At 42.5% G+C, this 26,742-nt stretch overlaps 1 protein-coding gene across 2 annotated transcripts in view; it reads right to left on the reverse strand.

The window, feature by feature from the left end:
- Nucleotides 1–26,414, reverse strand: part of PLCL2 (phospholipase C like 2) — a 163,446-nt gene extending 137,032 nt beyond the window's left edge. Inside the window, exons 1-2 of one of the 2 annotated variants that reach the window (XM_008153400.3) lie at nucleotides 26,268–26,414; nucleotides 25,073–25,640 (exon numbers count right to left, since the gene is read on the reverse strand). In XM_008153400.3, the coding sequence (XP_008151622.2) occupies nucleotides 25,073–25,405 (333 nt within the window). In that variant the 5' untranslated portion in view covers nucleotides 25,406–25,640; nucleotides 26,268–26,414. Of the gene's footprint in view, nucleotides 1–25,072; nucleotides 25,641–25,922; nucleotides 26,156–26,267 lie in introns of those variants that run through there. The other variant, XM_054729770.1, reaches the window with a different exon arrangement.
- Between the last annotated feature and the right edge of the window lie 328 nt (nucleotides 26,415–26,742).

Raw genomic sequence — 26,742 nt, forward strand, 5'->3', positions numbered from 1 at the left:
GGGGTGAGGGAGACACGAAGAGATTAGCCAAAGAACTTATATGCATTGCCCATGGACACAGACAACAGGGTGGGGAAGGCCTGGGGTGGGCAGGAACTGGGTGGAGAGGGATATTGGGGAAAATAGAGGGGGACATCTGTAATACTCTCAACAACAAAGATTTAAAAATAATTAAATAAATAAGAAAAATGGTAGAGCAGCTGATACAACTCATAACGTGTTATGGGGGTGGGTAGCAAACAAAATAAAGTGCTTGGGACTAGCACTTAAATAACATACTTAAAACAAAAATAATTTAACAGTTGCACTAAACCACTGGGCAGGTTGTCTATGAGGCAAGGCATCCATATAATAATTCTGAATGGTCTACTTCTCTCGATTAACTATGACTTTTTTTTAAAAAAAAGTATACAAATATAAAATTAAAAATAGTTAAGACTCTGGAGCCTGATGGACCTGGGTTCAAATCAGGGCTATTACTAACTCTATAATGGGGATAATACCTCCACCACATTCTGAGATTCTAGATATATTCTGAAGGCACAGCCAAATGATTGGTTGACAGATTAGACGTGGTGTATGAGAGAAAGAGGAATCAAGAGACCCTGAGGCCTGAGCAACTAGGAAGAGCCGTCAAAGTGAGACTGGGAAGGCGATGAAAAAGAAGGAGTTCTGTTTGAGACACGATACATGGAGAGATATAGTAGGAAGTTGGATATGTGAGCCTGTAGTACAGAAGAGATATTGGGTTGGAAATATAAATTTGGGAGTAGTTGACACTGAAAGCCATGGAGCAGGATGAGACCATCAAAGGAATGTAGGCAGATAGAAAAGAACAGATAGAAAAGGACTGAGATCATTACAACATTTTGAGATCAAAGAGAAGAGGAGAACTCAGCAAAGGGGACTAAAAGACTGATTAGTGAGATAGGAGGAAAAGGGGAAGAGCAGGGAGTCACAGAAACCAAGTGAAGTAAGCATATCGAGATGGGGAATAAGCAGCCATGCCATATGCTACTGACAGGTAAAGTAAAAAAAGGATTGAGAACTGACTAATAATTTAAGAACTTGGTAACCTTGACAAAAGCATCTCTAGTGAATAATGAAGGTAAGAACCTAAATGGAGTGGGTTTAAGGAAAAGTAAGAGTAAGGAATTGGAGACACTGAGCATATACAATTCTTCAAGTTGTTTTGCTGCATAAAGAGAGAAAGAAATTGGGCAGCAGCCAGCAGGGAAGTGGCATCAAGAGAATCTGGAAGAAATATCAGCATGTTCGATAAGCTGAAAGGGAGTGATCCAGTAGAGTGAAAACTGACACTCCGGGAGGAGGAAGAGCTGCTGTATGAATAAACTGAGTACTCAAGAGGAGTTGAGATCTTCCACCTGAATGGAGAGACCCAGGCTAGGTCACCTTGATAACTAGGGAAGGCAGATGTGGATGCTATGCTGGTAAATGGGTAGAGATCAGAGTGGGCCATGACCAAATAACAATAAAGTTATCGGTCAGACCAATTCCACTCTTTCTTAGGAATAGGAAGGGAAGAGCTCTTAAAGAGGAAAGAAACTATTCTAAACTTTAAATTTCCTAATTGTCAAAAGAGATAGCATTTAACCTAATATAGGCTATTTTAAACCAAAATAGGCAAAGTTATTTTTGACAAACTGCCTTTTGCTGACAGAAATGGGGACTCCAGACCAATATTAAATCAGTTATAGAATATAAAGGAAATTACAAAATATAAAAAAGCATATCTAAGTGGTAGTGTACAAATTTCAACCCCAGAGGGCATAAAAGTTAATATTCTTGTTCCTAATCCTCTTCACTAGTCATTGCCTGCTTAGTGCACCTTAACTCAATGATCCCAAAATATATTTGATAAGAAAACAGTAACAGCAAGAATAAAAATAATGAAATAATAAGTAAAGCATTGCATGCTTTGGTGTGCCTAATCCTGTGCTAAATGCTGTAACACACCCATTCTCTATGGAAGAATTATTATTGTTATTGTTATTATTATCATTGTTACTGCCTTTTCAAAGATGAGGAAGCTATGCATAGAGAAGTTCTGTAACTTGCTCAACAATAAGTGTCAGAGTTAGAATTGAAACCCAGGACCTTGCTATCAAGAAATGTTAAGAGTATACATTTCAAGTTATCACATCAAGAAGGCCAAGAACATCAGCATGGATAACAACTGTTTAAAGATATTACACAAAAACATAGAAGTAGTGATCTCTTCAGTTGGCAAAACATTACTACTTTTACCCAAATTCAGCACGTGGATAACACAAGCCCTTATAGATACTCCTGGAACTCCACAATAACCATGGTCTGCCCTTTTGGATGTTATCATATATTAATATTAATATTTTATAATAAAAGGAAAAATACAAAGAAGGTTAAAACAAATGTTGTTCCAAATATCTAGATAATTTAGATTCCACAATGCTTACCAAACATTACCATAATTTTCCAATTTAGAAATGATTAGAAAATGAATGTTAAGTTGATAACCTATATATAGGGTATCCCAAAAAATGTATACACTTTGAATAATTATAAAGGCAGTGTTTATTAAAATACATTTCATTTTCAAAATTGAGCTATCATCTGTTAAAGTGTGTATACATGTTTTGAGACACCTGGTATTTCCAAGTTTTGCTACCATCATATTTTTATTAATTTCATCATCATCTGAAAAAAACAAGCTATTTTTATGCTCAGCATAAAAAAATGTATAATAAGCCACAACCTGGGATACATTTTAATCCCCGGTATCTCTTCCCTGAGGCTGCCTGCCTCCAGGACAGCCAACGTTTATCATCCCACCAAACATGCTGTGCTATACCATTCACCCATCTTTCCTCCCTCTGCCTCGAAGTTCTCCTCCACCAAGTAGTAGATGCCGCTGGTGCCCTGCCCCACTGGTGCCTTGCTCTGAGTGTTAGCTGCTAATAGCTCTCAGCTCATCCTGAAATGTCAGGTCTCCTGCCCACAGGCAATGACTGACTGACATGAGGGATGATAAAAAGAGATGTAAGAGACACATCAACCAATTACAATGTGTAGGATCTGATCTGGACCCTGAATTAAACAAACTATATACTTTTAAAGACAACTGGATATCTGAACACTGACTGGATATTTGATATTAAGGAATTATTGTTAATTCTAAGGTATAATAAAGATATTGTGGCTTGTATAAATATACTTATGAATAATATGGTATCAAGGGTTTGTTTTAAAATAATGCGGGATGAGAATAAGTGGGAAGGAGTACAGAGGAAACAAGACTGGCCCTAGCAGGGTGATTGGCTGGAGTGTTGTCCATACGCCGAAAGGTTGCAGGTTCAATCCCTAGTCGGGATGCCTATGAGAGGCAACTGATGAATCCTTCTCCCTCCCCTCTCCTTCTCTCCCCTCCCCTCTTCTCCCCTCCCTTCTCCTCTCCTCTCCTACCTCCCCCAATCTGCTATCTAAAAAAGAAAAATCAACAGAAATAGAAACATATCCTTACGGGAGGATTTTTTAAAAAAGAAAAAGATTGCCCATGAGCTGAGCTGTTAACTGTTGAAGGTGGACAATGGGTACATACGGGTTCACTATATCATTCTCTGTAACAGAGAGAACCCACAAAGGGGAGAGAGGAAATTAAAATATACAATAGGAATCACAACCTGTTAGTGCCAAATAGGCCCACAAAATTAAGTATTCACTTATATTTGCTTAAAAATTATTTGGAACAAAAACTAGAATTAATAGATATGGTTAAAATAAAAAATGTAGTGATAACCCATTAAATGTGTTTTGAAATGAATGGAATTGAAATAGATTGAGTGAATTGATACTCATTTCTTTCATGCAGTCATTATGAAGACAGGTAAAGAAACTGAAGGGCACGACACCTCAAATGTTAAGTTCGGACTCCTGCTGTTCTATGCCAGCACAACAGCAGTCACTAACACTCATTGACAGCCGTGCTTTACATGTACGGCCTCACGGTAATCCAATGAAGCCCATCCCGTTATTATACCTATTTTAGAGATGAGGAAACTAAGGCTAGCAGATGACCCAACCTGGACTCACACCCAAGCCAGCTCACTCCAAAGCCAAAGCCATGAGCAACTCCTTGCAAAGCAGGGCTCTGTGGGACTGGCGCCATCAATGACCTAAGGCCTTGCCGTCAAGTTAACAAAGCAACAGCATTTGGGCTAAAGGTTCCAAATGTGGAACATGCTTCAAGCACCAGACGGGAACCACCAGGCTGCCTGTCTGGAAGTCAGAGAAGTCATAGCGCTACATTAAGCTGTACGTGCTCTTAAAAAACAAACGGTGCACTTCTCCAGGATGCTCATGACCCATGACACCAATGACAGGCTTCTCTAGTTAATATTCAGTCTTACGAAGGTATGCCTTTCCTAGGTGAAAAGCCTATGCAAGAACTAAATTCATAATCTAGGCCCTTTTAACCAAGTAAGTAGCCATCTTTTCAGACTATCATGAAAAGAAAACACACACACACACACACACACACACACACACACACAAAATCAACAACAGGAAAACTTAAAATTACAAACTGACAAATTTTGAAAGTATAATCAATAGTAAAACTAAAAATTTCAAAATTTCCGTTCATGGCACAGAGCTTGGATAAAATCTATAAATAGAAAGGAGAATGAACCAAACACTAAACTAATTGGTCAAACTCATTTTCAGATAACAGCATGTGCAAATAATTCATCGGAGCTGCCAAAGAAAGGAAGCAGGACTCAGAAGTTAAAAGGATGATCTCTTCCTTCAACTCAGCAACAGGGGGAAAAACACCCTCCAAGTCACCACCAGCCTCCCCCTAGCCTGCAGCCACACGGCTTGTGTTTCAGACTGGGTGGAGCAGAGAGTAAATAAACACAGTTTCTATTTTTAACATGCTTTTCCTGGCCACTCTGAAATGTCCAAGTCACAAAATTATTGCCTGTTATCTTTTAAAGTGGATTTTTATTCAGAGAATTTGGAGAAAATGAAGATTTGGGAGAAAACATAGAAGTTCCTATCTGAAACTAATTTAGTTTAGAAAACAAATTATATAGAAAGTATTGTATATTCACAAAATAAGCTAGAAAGAATGCTTAAAATATTCCCCATTGCATATACTCAAAATAGTAAATCCTCTCAAACTCTGTAGAATATGAATTACTGATGTTAACATAGTAAAATTTTAATTTCAAAAACTCAAACTTTATTAAAATTTTGAAAATGAATTTCTTGGCAAAAATTAACAATACAATAAATATAAACTGAAGGTACAAGTTACATATTAACTGATGAAAAATTCTCTCCAAAATTTAAATTCACAGTATGCTCAATGACTTCTCTCAACTTTACTAAGAATAATAGATTGGAAGTAAAAATAACGTATTTATTTGTATATTCCACTTCCTCCTCATACATTTAAGAAAGAAAATCAGGGATAGTCTGCATTCATCAAGGCCAACTAATCCATTGGACAGGAGGCACACAATGCTAGGCCCACAATATTTTTAGGGGCTCACAAACTTTCTTTTCAAATCAGAAGGAAAAAAGGAGCCTTTAGGTTGAATAACATGTTTTAATCTGTAATATTAGATTTGTCCTTACACTAACACAGTTGTAAAATGTAATTTTTAATTTTTTATTTAAATAGAGGAAGAAACCTACAAGGAGAAAAGGCCCATGAAAGTAAAAATGCAGGCCTGCGACCTTAAGTCCTGCCTGTCCCGGAAGCCTCTGCAGGTGGATCTGGACTGTGTTCCTCAAAGCAGATGATGGTTAGTGGTGCCCTGGCTGGACCTGGAGAGTGATGGGCACCTGTCAGCAACTACTCCTCCATTTGCAGGGACCCCTCCCCTCTCGGCTTCCTCCCTCCAGTCTCCCCTAGAGATGGGGGCACAGCACTAATAAGATCGGTGTATGTTGTCGATATTCTGAGGAGGCTTAAACAATAAGCTAGAGCTACTGCCACAGCACAGTCTTGCTCTGAATAAATGATGGGTTGTTTTTTAAATTTCCGATGTCGTTGGAAATCTGAAGAAAACTTCCCAGAAGCATATGCACATGCCCACAAAATTGTGCACACAATTAATGCCATCACTGGAAATTCACTTCCTTCACATAGAAGATTTTTAAATTTTATAAATAATACTTCCCAATTTCATTTCAAATGCAAAAATTAACTGGCTGCTTTTGAAAAAAAATTTGAAATAAATCTAAACAGTGCAGGTAAAACAGAAGGATACCATATACTAAAAGAAAATTTCAATTAGAAGGCAGTTACTTTACTTTGATACAGAAGTTAAAGTTGGGTCCTGGCGTATGACAGTCAATCAGCTTCGACTTCCAGTTTTGTTTTGATAAAAGGCGGGTGGTGCCAAGTAGAACCCCGGCCCTCTTCGCCAGCAGGCTAGGGTGGGTGTGTGAACAAGTGTAGCGGTCCCATAAACCTCTTCCAGTCCCATTCACCGTCCATCACTCCCTCTGCCCACACCCCCCCAGACCTTCTGTAGCAAGGATAGCACCACTGATGCTGTGTGTGTCATGGAGAGGACTCAGTCTGCATTCAATGTAGAGTTGTCAGGACGAAGATAACCTTCAGTAGTTTTTCCTGGAGTCTACAGGCTTCTACCTGCAAAGAGGCTGCCACGGCTGTGTCACTACCCCTGCCCAGGAGATGTACTTGGTTATCTGCTTCCAGGCAATGTTTCCAGGGTAGCATCTGGGCAAAAGCACTCCTGGTTTTTCAGCAGCATCCATCAGGGTGATGGGCAAAGCCTTGAACTGTAAGATGGACCTCACTCAAAAGGCCAGATCACCACCAAATAAGCCATCCCATCAGGAAAGTCCTCTTGGTTCAAACAGGGTTATCCCTTTCTTAAAACACACAAACACTTCTCACACACACTCTTCTCACATCTGTCCTCAATGTTAACCAAATGAAATCCATAGTCTGCTCCCTTTTTTTTTTTTGCAAATCTCTTTCAATGGTTAAGGAGTGAAAGTCATGGCCATGGTTCTTACCAAATTGCCCAATGTCTTTTAGGATTACTGGCTGGCAGCCTTGACAAAACTGAACAGGGACACAGAAAGGGACACCTTCTCAGGACACATGGGACTTCTAGCACCTCGGCACTGACGCCAGATTAGCTGCCCCCATCCAGAAGAAGGGATCAGGGTTTTCTTCCACTCACAGTTCTGTGTTTCAAAGACATCAGTGACCACTCCACTCTGCATAAAGAGATCACAAAAAATTAAGTCTCTGAAAATGCACACACAACAGATGAAAACCATCGGGTGGTTGTGATGAATTCCAACAGCTCACCCAGGTGCAGGCTGAAAGGACTTATCCTGCCAAAATGTGCTTTGAAATATTAGAAGAAATGTCAGCAACCTTGAGTGCGCAGTGCCATGTTAAATAAACTCCTTCAATTCTTTCCTTCTATACTCAGCCACAGAACCAACCTGACCACGTGCCAGAAATAAAGCTTCCCCAGGTCTCCGGCATCTCCCACCTGGACGTGTGATACACAGCCTGACTCTTCACAGCTCTGGCCTTTCACACAGCTTGAGAACCCGCTGCTGGGCACACCAGAACCCTACTGAGTCTACACTTTCATTGGCAAGGACCTTGCTGTACAAGCACATAGGGGTTTTGTGTCTCACCATATTCAGCGACAAAAGTAAAATAAAAGGGCTGGAGTTCCAATGTACTTTGCTGCCTTTAGCATTTTCCAATATAGGAAGAGCTGGCTGTGACCATGTGACACAACGGGCCTGCTTTAGTGCCTGTCAAAGGGGAACTAAATTAATTCCGTAACGTGAAGGTCGCTCCAAAAGTGACTTCCACACCATGCATGCTATCATTCCATCGCACCTGATACTCACCTTTAGCAAGACGGCTAAGGAATATCCTTGGCATAAAAAAATAATATTTTTTCACAAAAATATTCCAAAACAACAAAAAAGAAATCAATGAGGAAAATGTTATAAATCACAGATCCCAGAGTAAGAACAACTGCCCTAGTCTAAAAGCTGATTAGACTGCAAACTGAAAACTTAGAAGAAAACAGATTCTTCATGTAGACATTACCCTTTTTCAAAATGTTTAAAAGTTATCCCTTTCTGGCTCACAAATGTGGCTTTTCCTAACACTTTCCCTATAAGAAGCAAATGTTTTTGAGCCAGATACCAATTAAATTTTGCTTTGCAATTTTAAGTGAACCAATGCATGGCAAATAATAAGAGACTCTGAAACATTAGTGGAGGTTGAGAATAGAGGCGTATGAATACCTAGTTACTTGTATGATTCCCTCTAAACCACTTTAGACTGAAAACTACAGAGAAAGTTACACTTAAAGAGCTAAATCATTTTAATTCGAGTCAGCCCATGTTCTTGCTCCAGAAATCATGCACTTACCTAATTTTATAGCAACGTATATCAGAACTGACCTCTTTAAAAAAAAATAAGTGCAAACATTTTTCTAATGAAAGAAGAGCTTGCAATAATTTCCTAAGCTTCCCAACTCCTTTAAAAGAAACACTCTCTCTTTCAGTCCAACTGATTCTTTGACCGGAAAGAAAGCAGAATGGATGGTGCCGTGTGCCAAGCTAAATAGCTCCAGAAAAGGACCAGATGGAAGTGGGAGCCGGATAAGAAGAGGAAGGTTGGATTTGAACACACTTCAGTGGAATGTGCAGTGACATGCTAGAGGAATGCTGAGTAGACAGCTGTCTCTTGGACTCAGAGGGCAAATCTGAGCTGGAGACATCCATGTAAGACTCATCAGTGAATGCCTAGTTAATTGCAGCTATGGCTATGGAAAAGCTGCCCAAGATCAGGCCTGGAATAAGGGAAGGAGGCTTATTAACTCTATGGCACGGTGAGCCCTGATGACCTTCATGGTGGGGGAAGGTGGAGGAGAAAATATAAGGAAAGGAAATGGAGCAGATCACGGCCGCTCTCAAGATACAGCTGAAGAGAGAGCTGAAGAGGAAGGAGGAAAGGTTACTGCTAGCTTTCTTGTTTTTTAAGAACCTGAGCAAGCTTATATGATGATGGGAGAGACATATGCACAAGAGTAGAAGTTAAAGATACAGGAGGATGAGTATGGGATCTGAAGCACAGGGACAGTGGACTGGCTGACATGTCTCAAGGCAAAGGCTGAGGTTTCTCTAAGAAGCAAGACATAGCCCAGCCGGCATAGCTCAGTGGTTGAGCATCTACCTATGAACCAGGAGGTCAAGGTTCCATTCCTGGTCAGGGCACATGCCCGGGTTGCGGGCTTAATCCCCAGTGTGGGGCATGCAGGAGGCAGCCAATCAATGATTCTCTCTCATCATTGATGTTTCTATCTCTCTCTCCCTCTCCCTTCCTCTCTGAAATCAATAAGAATATATATATTTTAAAAAACAACACAGAAGCAAGAGATAAAACTGTATGCTAAGAATGGTGAGGGGGTGACAGGATGCACAGCCACAGATTTCCAGAGTCAGGGATGCAGCCTTGGACCAGAGAGTGGAGTCTTTCTCTCTGCAAAGCTCCCTGGCTCAGAGGAGGAGTCTGTGACCCTGTCCTCAGCAGCCCCAGCTTCACCCTGAGCCACACGGCCATGGTGAAAGGACTGCCCCAGCACAGCTGGCTCGACACAGCCCCCACATTCTGAAGGGTCCTTAGTCATCCCCAGCAGCACCTTGCAAGCAACAGGTGGCCTCAGAATGGCAGGCAGCAATACTGTTGCTTTCTTGGAATGACAAATATGTCTGACTTGCTAAATAAATTTTGTGCAAAAATACAATTTTTTTTTAACTTCAAGGACATGCAGATGGTCTGTCTTATCAGCATAAGCAGCAAAGCAGTTAATTTTCCTAAGTAATAGGAGGCCAGAGGCGAATGTTCAAGGCTTTAAACATCAGCTCCTTTCACAGCAGAAAAACAACTCTTAGGTTTCTCAACTAGCTAAACACTTCACCACCTCAAACGAGTACTGCCCTAAGATTATCCTTTGATGATGCTGGGTTTCTATTTTTGTGTCTCGTTAATTAAGTGGGTGAAGAATGAAGTGCCACCTTCCCAATTTACACATCTAAAATGTGTGAAGATACCTGAGGAGCAGGGAGAGTGACAGGAGCCCTGGGTCCAGAGCTCCACCTTGCTAATGTTTTGTATGACCGTGTGTAGTTTTGTACACGTGGCCCTCAACCTTTTCACCTATAAAACGGGGCCACTGGTGATGTCTACAGCACAAAATAGCTGTGAGAGTAAACTGAGTTGTTAAAAGTCCCTTGTAGAGATTTAAGAACTGTGCAAATATGATGCATGGTTATCATACAAAGGAATTGTTTTGGTTATGAGTACTGTTACCACCATCTTTTGTTTTCATAACACATTGGTTTAGGAGTTTTAAACTGCTTTCGAAACATTAGGATCATTATCCTAATAAAATGAGTAGATCAACATATAGCTTTATTTCAATTGACAGAGAATACAGTAAGCTATAAAGAGTTTAATCAATAGTCTTACAAGTCAAAATACAAGCTAGACATAAAGTTCAGATCTGTCTTCAACTGAATATCCTATGGGGGGAAAAAGTGATTTCATTAAATATGTTATCTTTTTTAAGTCACTGAAAAAATATTAAGAATACACAAATAACGATATGTAAATTATTTCCTTAAGAGACTTCCTGAGTTCTTCTCTGAATTTTTACCTTCGTCCAGGAGAAAATGAAGGTTATCTGCTTTAATATCACAGTCCGCTAACAGAACCCTTCAAGGTGCTGAGAGTAAGACCTAGGTGGCTCTATCCTAGTGGTAACTAAAACAATCATGCCAAGCGACCAGCTCACAATGCTGAGAAATAATGAAAACTGTGGGCTGGGGGAGAAAGTGCAGGGCCCAGGGTTAAGCATTTCAATTAGAAATGGAGTGTCATGTCAAAGCTGAAGTGTACCGAATAAAAATATGAAACCAAAACATGATATTCAAATAAGGTGGAGCAGGGAGTACTGAAAACATTTTCAATTATGAATGCTAAGAGAGGGGGGAAATATTAAATGTGACCTTTAAAATAAGATCGTTTTTTTTAGGGTTCTTTGGAGAAGACAGGGAGTAATTTAACAGATTTATGAGCAACCCTGCAGGAACAGCACAGATCTTTCTCATGTAAAGAATCAAATCAACAGTAAAATAGCAGAAACTGAATCAATTAGACAAACAGATCAGCCCAAGATCTATGTAAGTTTCACTTAGCACATCTGTTATGCAAAAAGTACTCACCCACATGCCCAAAAGATACAAGAAATATGGCAGACAAGCATTCACGTACTTCTTAAATCAAAAAGAGGAGAAAGCAGTGACCTCTCAAAATTTAACAATTCAATCAAGCAGAGGCACAAACCCTAAATCAGAGCCCAAAACTCTTGACTTGCAGCTTCCGGTCTCCACAAGCCAGCTCCCTGACCAGTGGACTGGAGTCCACATCTTGGGTTCGAACCTCTGCAGAGAAACTCAGGGAAGTCGGCCTCCCGGCCTACTCGGGACTCTTTTGTCGTTGGTTTTGAACATGGCCCCACCAGTCCGCTCTGTTCAGATAGAGCAGAAAAGCCTAAGGCTAGATTAACAGTCCTCTCGACATATGAAATCGGCCCTCCGTGAAGGTAGTGCTTGACTGTACCCCTCGCTCTTGATGTGTTCCATTCTGTTCGGTTCTCACCTCCATATGCCAGGCTGACTTTTGTGTGCTGTTGTTTGCACAGTGGCAACAGCTCCATGGCATGTCTTGGGGCCAAGCTTCAATCCACCACTAAAATGAATTTGCCACTGGAATTGTGTTATGGAAGTCATCACCTTAAACAGCAAGAGATGCAGAGTACTCCCAAGCAACTGTACCTTTCCTTACACCTCTGCGCTCCTCTTCACCACCTTTAAAGCACAGCCTCCTAACCAGTGTGCCCCAGTGGATTGCAAACTGGCTCAGATACTGATCCCCACAGCCCACACCTTCCATCCCTACCCTGGCCATAGTAGGTGAGGACTCTAGGCACAATCAGTCTCTTCCATCTCAGCTGTATTCTATCATTTTCGACCTGTAGCTTGATGTGGGAAATGTTGAAAGAGCTCTTTTGCGGCATAATTTATGGATCAAATGGCCCCTGGTGTTCCTAGGAATGGCAGGCCTCAGAGTTGCCAAATTCCATCTGGGGACAGGTGCTTTTTCATGCCCTGTTACTTTGGTGACATCTTCTAAGCCATCTTCCTCCTTGTTTCACCTTGCAACCAGTAATGAGGAGGCTGGCAGTATAAATGCACTGAGATCAGGAACTGCCCATGGAACGCTATGTGTCCTATTTCTACCACTTGGTTTCACTTTCTTGCTGCTAGACCCCTCAGAGGAGCATTCATCAGTGGCAGCCATTCTTTAGGACAAAGGGCTATTTACCTATTTAAAAATATTTTTCAACAATACTTTCTTCCCTAACAAAGAAGATGGGTAAGAAGATCTGGCTAATTATGCTGTGGAAAAGGAAACCTCTCTGATTCTTTGCTTGGTCCATATCACTGAGTACTAAATTTTCACAAAAATGATGCAGAATTTCTCCCCTAAAGAATATTAAAATTAATCTCCACCATGCCTCACAATGACAAATCAATTAATTAAACTACCTATTAAGATTATGCATTAACGTAAGAGTCCCAATCACAATCAGGAAGATTAAGAACACTTCCTGCTGATAAAATGTGGGTACTCCTTCAGTCTCTAGAGATCAGAGACTCCAAAGATGCAGCCTGCCCACCAGACCATGTACCTTCCTTGGCACCAACCTAGAATAAGTGGACAAGCTTCTCTGCTGGAAGAACCCTCCATGTTAATTTGGAAGAGAAAAAAAATTGACCTGAAAGAATAAATGTGAACATTGATGATCTGGTAACAGAGCAACCAAGTTGAGGGGAAAAGCGTACACACCAAGTATCTAAGACTAGAAACAAGCAACACTGATATTTTCATGGTATTGCTTTGCAGCCAATAAAATATTTTTATAGATGCTTTGGGAATTCAATGGTCATTCCTCCTGACCGCAAAGGTCTGTGTGGCAAGAGGAAAGTGCTGTACAGCATTCAGAAAGTAGACATTCATTCACCCTAAGGTCATGGCATACCAACCCAGACTGTCAGCCCACCATAGCGTGGTGCACTGATACATCATGCATTGGTCCTCTTCCTCCCAGAATAAATTACTTGTACAAATAGATGTGTGTCTGGCAAGTGTCGATTTATAACCTTTCATGAATAAATAGCATTTCTGCTACATGCTGCCACCTGAGCACAGATGAGGTGGTTAAAAGAAATGTAAGGACTCGATTCAGCCAAGTTTGAAATGTACAATCACCTCTTTCTAGAAAGTGTGCTCATGCCTCAGTAAAACTAGTTCTTTCTATAATATACTCCTCCTGGGAAAGTTCTCCCTCCATGATGTATAACGTGAGGGGCAGACAGATGTCTTTTCTCTATCAGGGATGGAAAAGAGCCAAGAGATGGACCAGGAGATAGTGACTGCACAGTGATAATTAATCTAGGTAGGTTAAGGCTCAGGATTACCAACCCAAGGCCTTTTTGATAACTGGCATGACTTATTCCTTTACCTGGATCAAAAATACATTCTTATGATACCATGATTAATACACAGGGCAGACCATCATCTTCACATATAAAATTTGTTTCTCCAAATTTGACTGTGAAATTTTTCCTCTTCAGTATTTTCTATCCCCTTAGGAAAAGGGCAACTCAGCTACCCCTTGAAGGAAAAGTCCCACTGAGGCAGCTAAAGGTTTAACCCAACCCCCTGCACCCCACCAGCCACAGGATCACCAACTGTCACGTGCAGGATTTGGAAGCTGCTTGTTCCGTGTTATTTGACAGAGCTGAAGGGGCAGTCAAAGATCCACCATGTGAGAAAGGCTTCATAGCTGTTATTAATCCTGGCTACACCTTAAACTCTGAGGGTTAGGAAGCCCTTGAAAGTTCTGATTTAATTAGCCTGGAGCAGATCTGCACATTAGTAAGTTTTCGCAGCCAGGCAATTCCAGTGTGTCCTGAAATGCCCCATTTGAAGACTTGCTGTTTTCCCCACAAGGTGAGTGCTGAGTAGAGCTAAAACGCTATACTGACCTCCTGGGATCCTAGGTAGACTGCTAGTCAGCAGTAATCAAATAACTCTTTTGTCTACAGACCGGGATAACTGGTTTCTGCTTTTGAGACCAAAAAGCACTATCTAGAAAGCTGTCATGCAGAGAACAGGTGCTCCACAAATGAGTGTTCTCAAAGTTTTGTGTGAGCAGCACACTTTTTAGTATTAAACCCTTTGAGAGCACCTGCAAGGATTAAATCTCTCAAAATTACACCAAAACCAATCATAACAACTCCCCGCAGAATCACAACAGCGTAAGATGACTTCAATGACCAAGACATCCTTCATTACTGTGTCCACTTCCCACCCAGGTCCAGCTCCTATGTGTTTTCAAAATAGACCAGGAAAGACACTGTCCATGCTACTCCAGCCAGCTGCCCCTCTCTCCACCCACTCCATCGCTCGGCTCGGGACTCAGTCAGGTCTCTCCACGGACAGGTGCTCCAATGCAGCAAAACGGTGTTTCACGTGTTTGTGAAAGTTTCATCAGTTTGCCTGTTTTTGAACTTCATGTAAATCATACAATATGAGAGACCATAAAAGAATTGCTGATAATATAGATTTCAATAAAATTAAGAACTTTTGGTCATTAAAAGATGTCATTTAACATACCAGAAAATGTAAATAAGTCCTACAAATCAATTTAAAATAAATAAAAACCCAACTATTTAAAATAGGCAAAAGAGCCCGGCCAGTTTGGCTCAGTGGTTGAGCATTGACCTATAAACCAGGAGGTCATGGTTCGATTCCCACTCAGGGCACATGCCTGGGTTGCCAGGTTGATTTGTAGCGGGGGCCATGCAAGAGGCAGCCAATCAATGATTCTCTCTCATCATTGATTTTTCTAGCTCTCTCTCCCTTTCCCTTCCTCTCTGAAATCAATTAAAAAATATATATTTAAAAAATAAATAAATAAAATGTGCAAAAGGCTTGAACAGACATTTTACAAAGAAGAATATCCAAATGACCAAGAAAACATATGAAAAAGTGCTCAACATCATTAATCTTCAGGGCAATGCAACCTAAAAGCCACAGTAAGGTATCAGTACATAACCATCACAAATGGTTACACCTAAAAAACAATACCAAGCATTAGTAAGCATTAGAGGACTTAGAACCCATATAACCAGGTGGCTGTGTAAACTGTTTTAACCAGTTAGAAAAACCACATGATAATATTTACTAAAGCTCAATATACACAAATTCTATAACATAGCAATTCTAATATTATTTTTAACATATAGAAAAACATCTCTGGGAATATACATAAACCAGAGATAGCTTTGTAGTAGCATACAGATCTCTTCCAACAAATCATCAAAAATTCCAAAAACAAACACACCCTTAAAACTGGTATTAGATCAGGAATTCTATTAATTCTAATATGAAAACACCTGAAAAATTCTACTAGTATCTAATATTATCTATTAGCAAGGATTAATAGAAAGAAAAACCCAAGCTATTTCCTTCAAGAATAAACATTAAGCCATATTAACTATCTGAAAAATTACATCTACTATATCCACAGGACATCGGAGCTGAGAAGGAAGATGGAAAATAAAAGGTATCAGGAAACCATATGGAGGGAATCATACAGCTGTGATTCTAATGGTAGCTGCAAACGAGGTCACTTATCCCTCTGTGGCCACACTAATTGGTTGAGAGCAACAGTGGCTTCATCAGTGATGCTCATAAAAAGCAGCCTAGCCCTTCCTGGGCATTTTCAATTTAGAGAGGAGACACCTGCTACCCATCAGTCTTACGAGACAGGACCCGTGTCAACCTTCCACTACATTATTTGATTTGCTTTTAATCTTTACTATTTATAAACAGGGTCTTCAGAGTATATGAATGCACAAGTATAGCACATGTACACATGCAGCTATCTATAGCAAAAAACAAGATCTCAAATATAGCTGTTTAGAAGACCACATCTTGTTCTATAAATACTCACATACTGCAGTATTACATAACTATTTTTTTTCAATTCTGTTACGCTAATATGCAAATAAATGAACTCAACCATAGCTAGGAGCTAAACGTACTCATCAGTATGGTTCTGTGTATATTTAATTACAAAAGAATTTTACATGATCCCTTTCACTTCTAAAAATCCCATAATTTACATTATTAATCACTTTTAAATCCAGCTGCTTAGTTTCTGGGGTGTTGTTAATATCTGCTATTTCCAAATCAGTATCTTACTTTAATCCAGGAAGATACCTGAATACGAATTTCATAGTAATCTGTTGTAAATATTAACATATTTTATAATGTTACTAGAGGCCCGGTACAAGAAATCTGTGCATTCAGGGTGGTCCCTCAGCCCGGTCTGCACCCACTCGCAGTCCAGGAGCCCTCAGGGGAAATCTGACTGACAGCTTAGCACTGCTGTGGAGGCAGGAGAGGCTCCCGCCACAGACACTGCGCTCGCCAGCTATGAGCCCAGCTTCTGTCTGAGTGGTGCTCCCCCTGTGGGAGCGCACTGATCACCAGGGGGCAGCTCCTGCATCAAGCGTCTGCCCCCTGGTGGTCAGTGCGCGTCATAGCAACTGGTCGTTCAGTCATTCGGTCAATTTGCATATTATCCTTTTATTATATAGGATAATTACTTTATAATTCCAAAACAATAATAAGGATGGATGTTACACATAAAAGCTCACCTAAAAACAAATTATTACTATTTTCTGTTTTAGCTTCCAGGAACCTAAAATGTATATAACTGTAAATCAAGTTTTTGCTAAAAAAGAAACAAAAATGAAAAATGACCCCGCCCCTCCTAAAAAGTTTTCAAATCAATCAAATAAGAATGGAGAGGTAAAGGACAAAATGGATTTTTGTTGATTAGGAACATGTTGGCTTCATCCCAAGATTCAGCCGCAAAAGGCTAACCTTTCCTAATTAAAAATCAGTCATCTATTTTAGGACTGGTAGAAACTGCTAAGATCAAGGAACCAGAATGGCTTGGGCAAGTAGGAGAAAAAGGAAAAAGTCAGAGATACATTTCAGAAGATGAAGTAGAAAGAGGTAATGGAGCATTTCAAAGTGTGGGCTTTCAAGTTAAACTTGGTCTGAATGCTGGCTCTGCCTCCTACAAGCTCTGTGACCTTGTGTGGAAATACCCAAACCTTGGAAGAGTGAGTTTCCTTGTCTGTAAAAAGAGAATGATGATGGCTCCTTGCAGATGGTGGTGAGACTTGCATGAGATGATGCAAACAAAGCATTTCTTAGTAACTCTTCCACACCCAATCCTTAAATTGCAATAAGAGGTAGAATTTCTACCATTATATTGCAAAATGTGTTTAGGGATTAAAGATCCTACTTCTGCAACTCCACCTATACTCCTTACTTATTTTCTTTTTTATTATTAACTAGAGGCCTGATGCACGAAAATTCATGCAAGAGTAGGCCTTCCTTCCCCTGGCTGCCGGCACCGGCTTCCCTCCAGCCCTGGCTTTGTCAGGAAGGATGTCCAGAATGACGTCTGGAAGATGTCCAGTCTAATTAGCATATTACCCTTTTATTATTATAGAGAAGATTCTAAAGCACTCCCAATGAATATCTTTTGACAATACAACGTTAATGACAATGCAAATTTAAGTAATTCAGTTCCTTAAAAAGAAAACAAAACGAGCAGAAACTATAATCACTTAAAGAAACCGAATACTAGAAAATAGATTAAATGCTTTAACAAACAGTAAAGGTCTCTTGCCATGCTTTTTAAACTTTGATAGAACATAAATCAAAAGAAATTTTCAAAGGTCTACTCTTATTTCAGGGGCACCAAAGGGAACAGATCATTTATATTAACATCTTGCAAAACAATTCTGGAACCAACCAAATTCCTGGATCCAACTTTAAATGAAGGTATTTCCTTCCCTTTGATTGTTTCCAAAATTATGTACATGAAATAAATTTCTTCTTTGAAGTTCATAGCCCATTGAGTTTTAAATTCCAATCAAAACCAGTGGGAGTTAAGTCTAAATAACACCATCAAACTCCTAAAATAAATTTTATCATTCATGCCCTCTTATTTATCCATTGCACATTTGTTCAACAAGTACCTACTTACATACATGCTTTCTGCAAGACATTAAACTGGGCGTTTCCATAAACGGAAGGTGAATAAGAATAAGTTACCTATGTGGCAGAAGGAAATGGGGCTGTACAGAGATACACGCAGGGTGTGGTGGTTGGAAGGCAGAGAAAGAAACAATTCATTCTGAGAGGTGGTTAACTGAGAAAGACCTTGAAGGTGACTGAGAGAGGAGGAAAGCGTTGGAAGCTGAGAAAAGGAAGAAATAAACGCCAGGCTAAGTTTAGGCATAGAGAGCAGTCTCCTGGGGTTCCCACACAGGCTGTAACAGAGTTTGTAAAAAGCAGATAAGTAGGGTGGCCATATAATTTATCATCCAAACCAGGATGCCTTTGAGAGTGAAAGAAGGCGCTATTAATAATTTTGTCAGGAGGAAAGGTATAAATCTGGATGGCCTGGGCAAATCAAGACACATGGGTGCTTGCTTGGCTTAATGAGACTGACGGTCAACAGCCTTTGACCATTTAGCTGAGGCTATTTAGATACGTGTACAGTTGTCGGAGGCTTCAGATTTAGGAAGACACCAAAACAAATCATTCTTGCGAGCATCTTTAGAATGTGTCTGGGAAATTTCTCTGGGTACCTTCCGCATATTTCAAAAGACAAAGCTTCCAGAGCGGGCATGGCAATGTTCATGATCTCCAACTCAACCGGAGCTAAGTGAGTTCGCTCATCTCAGGTAAACTCTAAATAAGAGAAACTGGGGAAAATAATAATAGGTACTGCTTATTGAGTTTATCACGTGCCACACACTGCTCTGAATATTTCACTCATATCATCTCACTTCATCCTCACAAAATGCTCTGAGGCAGGATTTTATTCTCTCTGTTTTAGAGATGGGGCACAGACTTAAATATCTTGCCCCCAAGGCCACGCAGAAAGGAAGAGAGGGAGCCAGACTCGGATCCACGCTCCTAACTCCACATCCTCTATTTTTCCCACCAGTCTTCTGCCTCCTGACTAACGCAGACAGGCAACATGTGGGCTGAGTGCGGCTAAGACCCCAGAGGACAGCCCAGCTGAGTTTATTAGTTAGGATACATTCTGCCTAGTTATTCCTGCCATGTGACCAAGCACTGATGGCCAGCAGGGCACCTAGCCACCTGCCCTCCTCTGCCACTTGGAAATAGGCGGGTGCCAAGTGTCTAGCCTGCAAGCTGGACCATTCGCACACTTGTCCCTGGTGTCCAGTTTCATCCGCTATCCACTTTGAGAACCCTGAAGCCATAGAATTATTCTGACACGAGGAAAACAGGTACTGCTGAGACTTCCCTGGGGGCTCTGACTTGAATTTGAGTCACTACTAATACTCTTATGCCAAGCACAACCCTCTCAATTCATCATTATTACCAGTAGGAACACAGTTTCAGATCCTGTGGCCCACGGGTAAAAATAATTGAATATCCTCTGCACTACAGAACCCTAACAATATAAAATAAAAAGGTAGTTAAATTAATCCAGGGGTCTGGTACATGAGTAAGTAATGACAACCCAAACTTAATAAGCAACAGAGTATCTGTTCTTGGACATACATGCATAAAACAAAGTCTGGAGAGAAAATATGAATGTTCACACTTCATTTACATCTGCATTTAGGCTGTAAATTACATTGCCCTACTGTGTTCAATACTGATGCGTGGTTAACTGAAGCATTCAAACAAGAAAGGAAAAGAATAAAAGAGCAGTCTAGTTTAGACCCCTTGCAGAGCGCACAGACCTATAAAAGGAACCAAACAGATTCTGGGAGAGAGCTTGCTAAGAAAATAGCTGAGTGGCCGAGATCAGCAATAAAAAAAATAATAATAATAACTTCCTGTCAGTTGTCTATTTGGATTTGATGAAAAACAACACAAGTCAAACATAACTGTTTGGAGGAAAGGCTGGGAGACTAGGAAGGGAAAAAGCAAAAGGGGACAAGTATGAACATTTTCGGGTATGAACATTCATATCCTCGGAGTACTTCTGAAAACTGAACTCTGAATTGTGACCGAAGCTCTCTGGGTGGCTGAGAGATGCAACCAGACTCCGGCCTTTCAACAGTCACCCTGTGTGGCCTCAAGTGCATCCGTACAAAGTGAAGCTGAGAGCTGCTGATTGGTCATTAGAATTGTCTGACCTCGTCGATCCAGGCTCGTATCAATCCAGACAAATTCACTTTGTGGTCCTGTTACTGTTTGTTTAATATTTATGATAGGCCCACAAGTTTTCTGGGCATGCAGTTGTCTTTTCCCAATTATTAAAAAAAAAAAAATGTCTGAAGTCAAATGCAGATAGTATATTTGAGATCCAATTAAAAGTATAGTTACTGAGTGTTTTGTTATCTGTGCAGAACTGATAAATACAGCCCAGCTTTTGCCTGCGAGGAGTCTAGTTTATTTAAACCATGGGCCAATATAATATCCATACTCGCGTTTTTCTTATTTTGTATAAATATGTATAATAAATTCAAAAAGCTCACTTATTGCCCACCTTGGGGTGCTCAGCATCAAAACAGAGGGATATACGTTGGCATAAAGTAATGAAGGTGTTTCTCCTACATAGCATGATACTATGATAATGACAATAATGATATTAAGAAAGATAAGAGCTGCCACCTCGGGCAAAGTCAAACCACTGGTCCCAGTGAATCTGACAAGTCTGGTCAAGCAGCAACAACAGGTGATTAAACAGCTGCCTGGTTATACTATCTGTCAACCTCTTCTGCCAGCAGAAATAGAGATTCTTTTTCCCCCTCCAATGTCCCCTGCATTTAAAGAGGAAAATCAAATCCAGTGTTCCAAATTACCAAGGCTACCTTAATTATATAGAAAATTTAAAACAGCCAGTGTAATTTGGGGGCCAGCAGAGTACAGCTGTACCCAATTGGGGTATATCAACCAGCTCCAACACCCTGGCCAAGTGGTTAACCTCTCTGACCTCTGTTTTTCTTCAGCCTACGTGATTGCTACGGGACCAAGTCAGAAATTTACGTTAAGTACTTTTCATGTGTTTTGCATGCGGTAAGTGTTTAATAAGTGGCAGTGGCTGTTATTACTTTTAAATACCAAAATAGTGAATAGCTATACTTCCAACCTATTAAAAAAATACCTAAGATCAAAGGTTGCCATGATCAGGAGGGTGGAGGAGAAGACTACAAAGGGACTGGGGGAATTTTTTTCAGGTGATGGAACTGTTCTGTATCTTGATTGTGGTGGCAATTACATGACTGTGTGTTTGTCAAATCTCAAAGAACTGAACACCAACAGAAGTGAATTTTACTTTATGCAAATCATACCACACTTTAAATAGTACCAACTAAAATATTCAACTAGTTTTGATTAAAATAAACAACTTGAATATATAGAAACTTTAACTTCATTTATTCGGAAAATTAAAAAAAAAAATTCTAAGGCCTAAAATGCTACTTCATATTTTTAGAACAAACTCCCAACTTAAAGGATTCAGCTATCTGTAAAAAATGGATGTTATCTGAACAATTAACCAAATTAACTGTTTCAAAATAAAGTGTGCATTGTATTGAATGGTGTGATGAGATGAAATATTGAAAGAGAAAATGAAAGTGATGTTTTCGTTTACTAGATTACTTAAGACAAACATAATGGCTCCTTCCCTAAAAATCTAGTCATGGGCCTTTGTAAATAATCGAAAAGGTGTAACACTATTTTCAATAAGCTAAGGAAAAGTAGAAAAGTACGGTGACAAGGTCCATGATTTATTGATCTTCTCACGGTTCTGTAAAAGGTTCTACAAGGCTCCTTACTCTGAATTTTCATCAACACAGTTACCAAAACCAAGGAGCTCTTTTTGGATAAGATCTGTGCATCTACTTTGGCAGAAATGTAGTTTGACAACAATCTCTTACTCAACACCACATTCACAAACCAGATGGAGTTCAAAAGAATTGGTTTTAAATGAAGATTATAGTTCTGGTCAGCCCACAATGTGTTTCTGCGCATATTCTGCGCCTCAGCAATAGTCCCCTTGCCCACTGCATATCACATTTAGGCTGTTAGTTCTCCCTTTGATTTGAGGATCCCCACCTGAGAGGGCTGTCAAGGGTGTAATGAAGATGGACGCTAGGAAACACGCATAGCTCACAAGCTGGACATTTCAGCTAATGCAACCCCGTAAATTCTGGTCTCTGTTCCTTAGCTAGCATTTACTCCTGCCATTTTCTCACGCCCAATTATCACCTTGCTTACTAATCTACTTCCGCCTCTACTATTCTATCACCTGACTGCATCCATCCCTTATATTCAAAAGCGACATAAGAAAACCCAGGAAGGATGTTGCTATTTCCTTTTTACATGGACATTCGCTAAGCTTTTTATTATTTTTTAACAAAAGTGAAATATGTCTGCCATTCATGTGACAAAAATGTGTGTGCATTATTCATTGCTTTATAAAAGCCGATGTTAAAGTAAAAGATCTCTTTATTTCTGCTAGTATATTGTCTTGATGCTATTATGCTTTTCGAAAATACCACACTAAAAATCTTGATTCTTCAAGACACCAATTCAAGGGGAAACATACCAACTAGTCACCTACTTAATTAAAGCATAATTCTTTCCTAAATTCAGGCTTGATCAACTTCAAACACTATTTCCATAGTTTTAAGGGGTGATTTAAAAAAAATGCAAGGTGAAAATAGATGCAAGAAAAAGGAGTCAATCGAGTCATCTTAGGAGGTGCGAGTCAATGAATAAAATATGAGACAAGTAAATTCAAAATAGCCCATTTTAGAAATTAAGAGAACTTAACAGAGGAAACATGTACTTCCTTATCATTCCTCCATTTATTCAGGACGCAATCTAGTGAGGCCTTACTATACCCCTGTCAATGTGTATCTAGGAATACAATTGTGAACAAGAAGCCAAACTGCCTTCATTAGCAAGAAGAAAAATGACAAAGAAATCTTTGAAAGTTTAACATTTCAAAACCCAGTGATTTCTTCATAATTAATCATTTCCCCACGTTCTTCTAGACTCTTCAATGAAGAAATGACATCTACTGATGAGTTCTCAATTCCACATATCAGAAATATTTGGCAAACCGTCCTTCCCAATCCTGCAAAAATGTAAAATTAAAACACCTACTATTTTAATTAAGTTACACTATGAATTCCCACTATAAACACCAATAAAGTTTGAATTATTTTAAAATATAAAAACATGTCCCTCCAGAAAATTGGGGGTGAGGAGTTTAAATTAAGTAGGCTGGTATCTCTTTGGAATTTCCCCCCTCAAATTTCATTAATGCCATAGTGCAAAATCACCACAAATTTCTGGTCACCAATAAAAAAAAAAACACAGATATGACACATAACTCTATCAATAGGATTGGTTATCATGCACAGTTGAAAGCAACTTACATGGAAACATAAGGTACAGAGTAAAGGAAAATATGAGTCACTAAAAGCTAGGTATGCACAAAAATATATTTTACTGTCCTTAGTTAAACTCGAAACGCCTGCTGCAGATAGTGAGTACACCTGAGCTTTAAGCCCTTCAAATTGTGCCCTTGCCCAGACATAAATTGTGCAAACAGATGACAAAGCGAAAAGCAGTTTCACAACTGCCTGTTACACAGAGTAGCAAGGTGGTATATTTCACTAGATTACCGCATGAGTTGATAACACCATCTTACACTGTACTTAGGAGATTTCTGCAGGTCCAGTTACATTTCAAATACCACCGGCGCCAACGCTTTTCACTGTGGCCCATCCTGTCCTCCTTCCCACCCGTCATCAGCCATGGGAAGGGTGGGTGCAGCCCTGTCACTGTGCTTTGCGGCTGCTCACTGTCCTGGTAACCCCTTGCTTTTCAGTAAGCAACATTTTCTTATTTGCTCCAAACTTGAGTGAAACGAGCTAGTCTTACCTAAGGCTCTGCTCTTCTTAGCTCATCAACTTTTTTTTTTTTTCTCCTTCACTTCACGTCACAAGAAATATTTTTACACTGCAGACCGAAATGTAATATAAGAAGGAAGCCACCACAGACTCAGGAGTTCCTAATATTACGTCTGGAGCTTAAAATACACAGGACCATCGCTGACTTTTTCCGCTAAACATCACAGTGCGAAAGATATCAAAACCAAGCAAACGGCCCAAAAGAACTTCCACAGAACGGAAGGCCAGCCGCCTGCAGCAGGGAAAAGACGAAATCGTGCAGAACTAGAATCTCTCAGAGCTTTTGAGCCTGAGAAAGCGGAAATCTGCATAGATGTTCAGAACCAATGTCTCCCGGTGACTGGGCGATCAGGGACTTTGCAGCCTCCAACTAGAACCGTTTGCAAAAGGCAACTACACACAGGTCAGAAGGAACCTATTAAATAATCTGTTCAACCGCCTAGGATTTTTAAGAAAAATGTCTTCACATAATCACTAACTGTCTAGAACACCAATAGAAAACCATACAGGGAGTCTGTTACCAGCCAAGGCTGCCCCAGAGGAACATGCCCTGCCCTGCCAGGTGCAGGCCATAATCCCAGGCCAGTCCTGGGAGAGGTGACAGTCCCAAGTTCAACGGGGAAGGTCTGAGCACCGCTCCCCCTGCACATGAAGGAACACCTCGCCAATTTCCCCAAAGGCATTTGCATCCAATCCCTGCTCAACCATCCCGAGCACCCGTGCACCGGCGGCTCCCGTTAGCCACGGGCTCCTCCAACCACCCCCTCCTTCCAGCACCACTTCCCTCCTCTCGGAGAAACGGACCCCAAGGACGGCTGCGGTGGGCGACGGGCGCCCCTCTCCCACCTACCTTGATGATGCTGCTCCGGCGGGGCAGGCCGCCCGGTTTGTTTTCCCGGGGGAGGGGGCAGGCGGCCGAGGCGGGGGTCGGGGCGAGCGCCCCGCCGTGGGGTCCCCGGGCCGGGCTGGCCCGAGCTTCGTCCCCGGACACGCCGAGGCTGCAGTCTCCGTTGGAAACCCCGCCGCTGTCACAGCGCGCCAGTCCATGGCCGAGGCGACCTCCCCCGCCGCCGCCGCCGCCTTCCCCGGCTCCGGCTTTCAGGGCGCCCTTGGTGCCTAGGGCCGGGCCCGGGGAGGTGGGCAGGGCCCCGCCGGCGGCGCCCCCCCGGCCGCACTCCGCCATGGGCGCCCCGCGACCCGCCAGCACAAAGCCGCGTCCCCGCGTCCCCGCCGCCGCCGCCGCCTCGGGCCGCCGTGCGCGGCCCCTCCTCCTCGCCGCCTCCTCGCCTCCTCCCGCCGCCGCCGCCTCGGCCGCTTCTTCCGCTTTTTTTTTTTTTTTTTTAATTTAGATGTGATGTTTGTTTGGAGCTCGCCTCGCGCGCGATGTTAGTCGTGGCGGCGGAATGGTCGCAAGATTCCTGCAGGGAGAGAAAAAGGAGACGCGAGTCAGCCCGCGGCGGAGCCCGGCTCCCGGCACCTGGGGGAGAAAACACGCCCCGGCACACGCGCCGCCGCGGGCGCCAAAAATAACCCGCGCGGGCTGGGCGCCCACCCCGGGCTCCGGGCACCCATCCCAAGGTAACGGGGCGCCCAGCTCTGGGGCTCGGGCGCCTCCCCGGGGGGCTCAGAGCACCCAGCCCGGGGGCCGGAGCGCCCACCACGCGGGAGCCAGGCGCCCTGCCCCGGGTCGGAGTGCCCACCTCGGGCTCGATGCAAGGGGAAGCCGCGGGCGCCCCGATGCGCCCTGGCCACGCGGACGCGCCTCCTGAGGTCTCGCCGCCCCGCGCGAGCGAGAGGCGACGCGGGTCTCCCGGATCCCAACTCCCCAACGGCCGTCGCGCGCCGGCCCTGCCACGTCCCCCCCGGGTCCCGCCGGGGCCTGAAGCGCCGACGGGAAGCGCACGGCGGGCAGGGCAGTCGGGCAGTGACAGCCGCGGTGTGGCCGGGGTAGCCCAGACCCCCCCCCCCCCCCGCCCCCCGCCTCCTCCGGGGCGCGGCACTGCCCCCTACAGGCCGCGGGGACCCTCCCGGTCGCCCGGACCCACCTCGAGCCGCCCCGGGCTCCCGCTGGAGGTCGCCGCCGTCGCGGTGGGGCTAGGTCATCGGGCCGCGGGGACCTCGCAGCCAAGCGGACGGCGACCGACGGGAGGCAGCGACGGGTCCTGGATAACCCCAGCCCCACTGGAGCCGCGGCAACGGCCGATCACCCAGGCGCCCCGAGGGGCAGCGACGCGCAGGCCCCGAGGTCAGGAGCCAAGTCTCGGGTCTCCAGGGCCGCTGCGCCCCCCTCCAGCCCCCAGCCCCCAGCCCCACGCGCCGGACGCGTTCCCCTCCCACCCAGCTTGGGACTAGCCACCCGGACGTTCCCCGCTGGGCTTCCCCAGTGGGTCAGATCCAAGTCACGTGCAGAAACCAATTCTGTTCCCTTAGGCTCCCTGAACTGTAAATTGATTCAGCTGGTTTCAAGGGTGCCAGGGAGGGGAGAGGACGGCGAGAGATGAGCTTAGCTGAGCTTGCTCT

The sequence above is a fragment of the Eptesicus fuscus genome, chromosome 18 (assembly GCF_027574615.1).
Source record: "Eptesicus fuscus isolate TK198812 chromosome 18, DD_ASM_mEF_20220401, whole genome shotgun sequence".
Taxonomy (NCBI): Eukaryota; Metazoa; Chordata; class Mammalia; order Chiroptera; family Vespertilionidae; genus Eptesicus; species Eptesicus fuscus.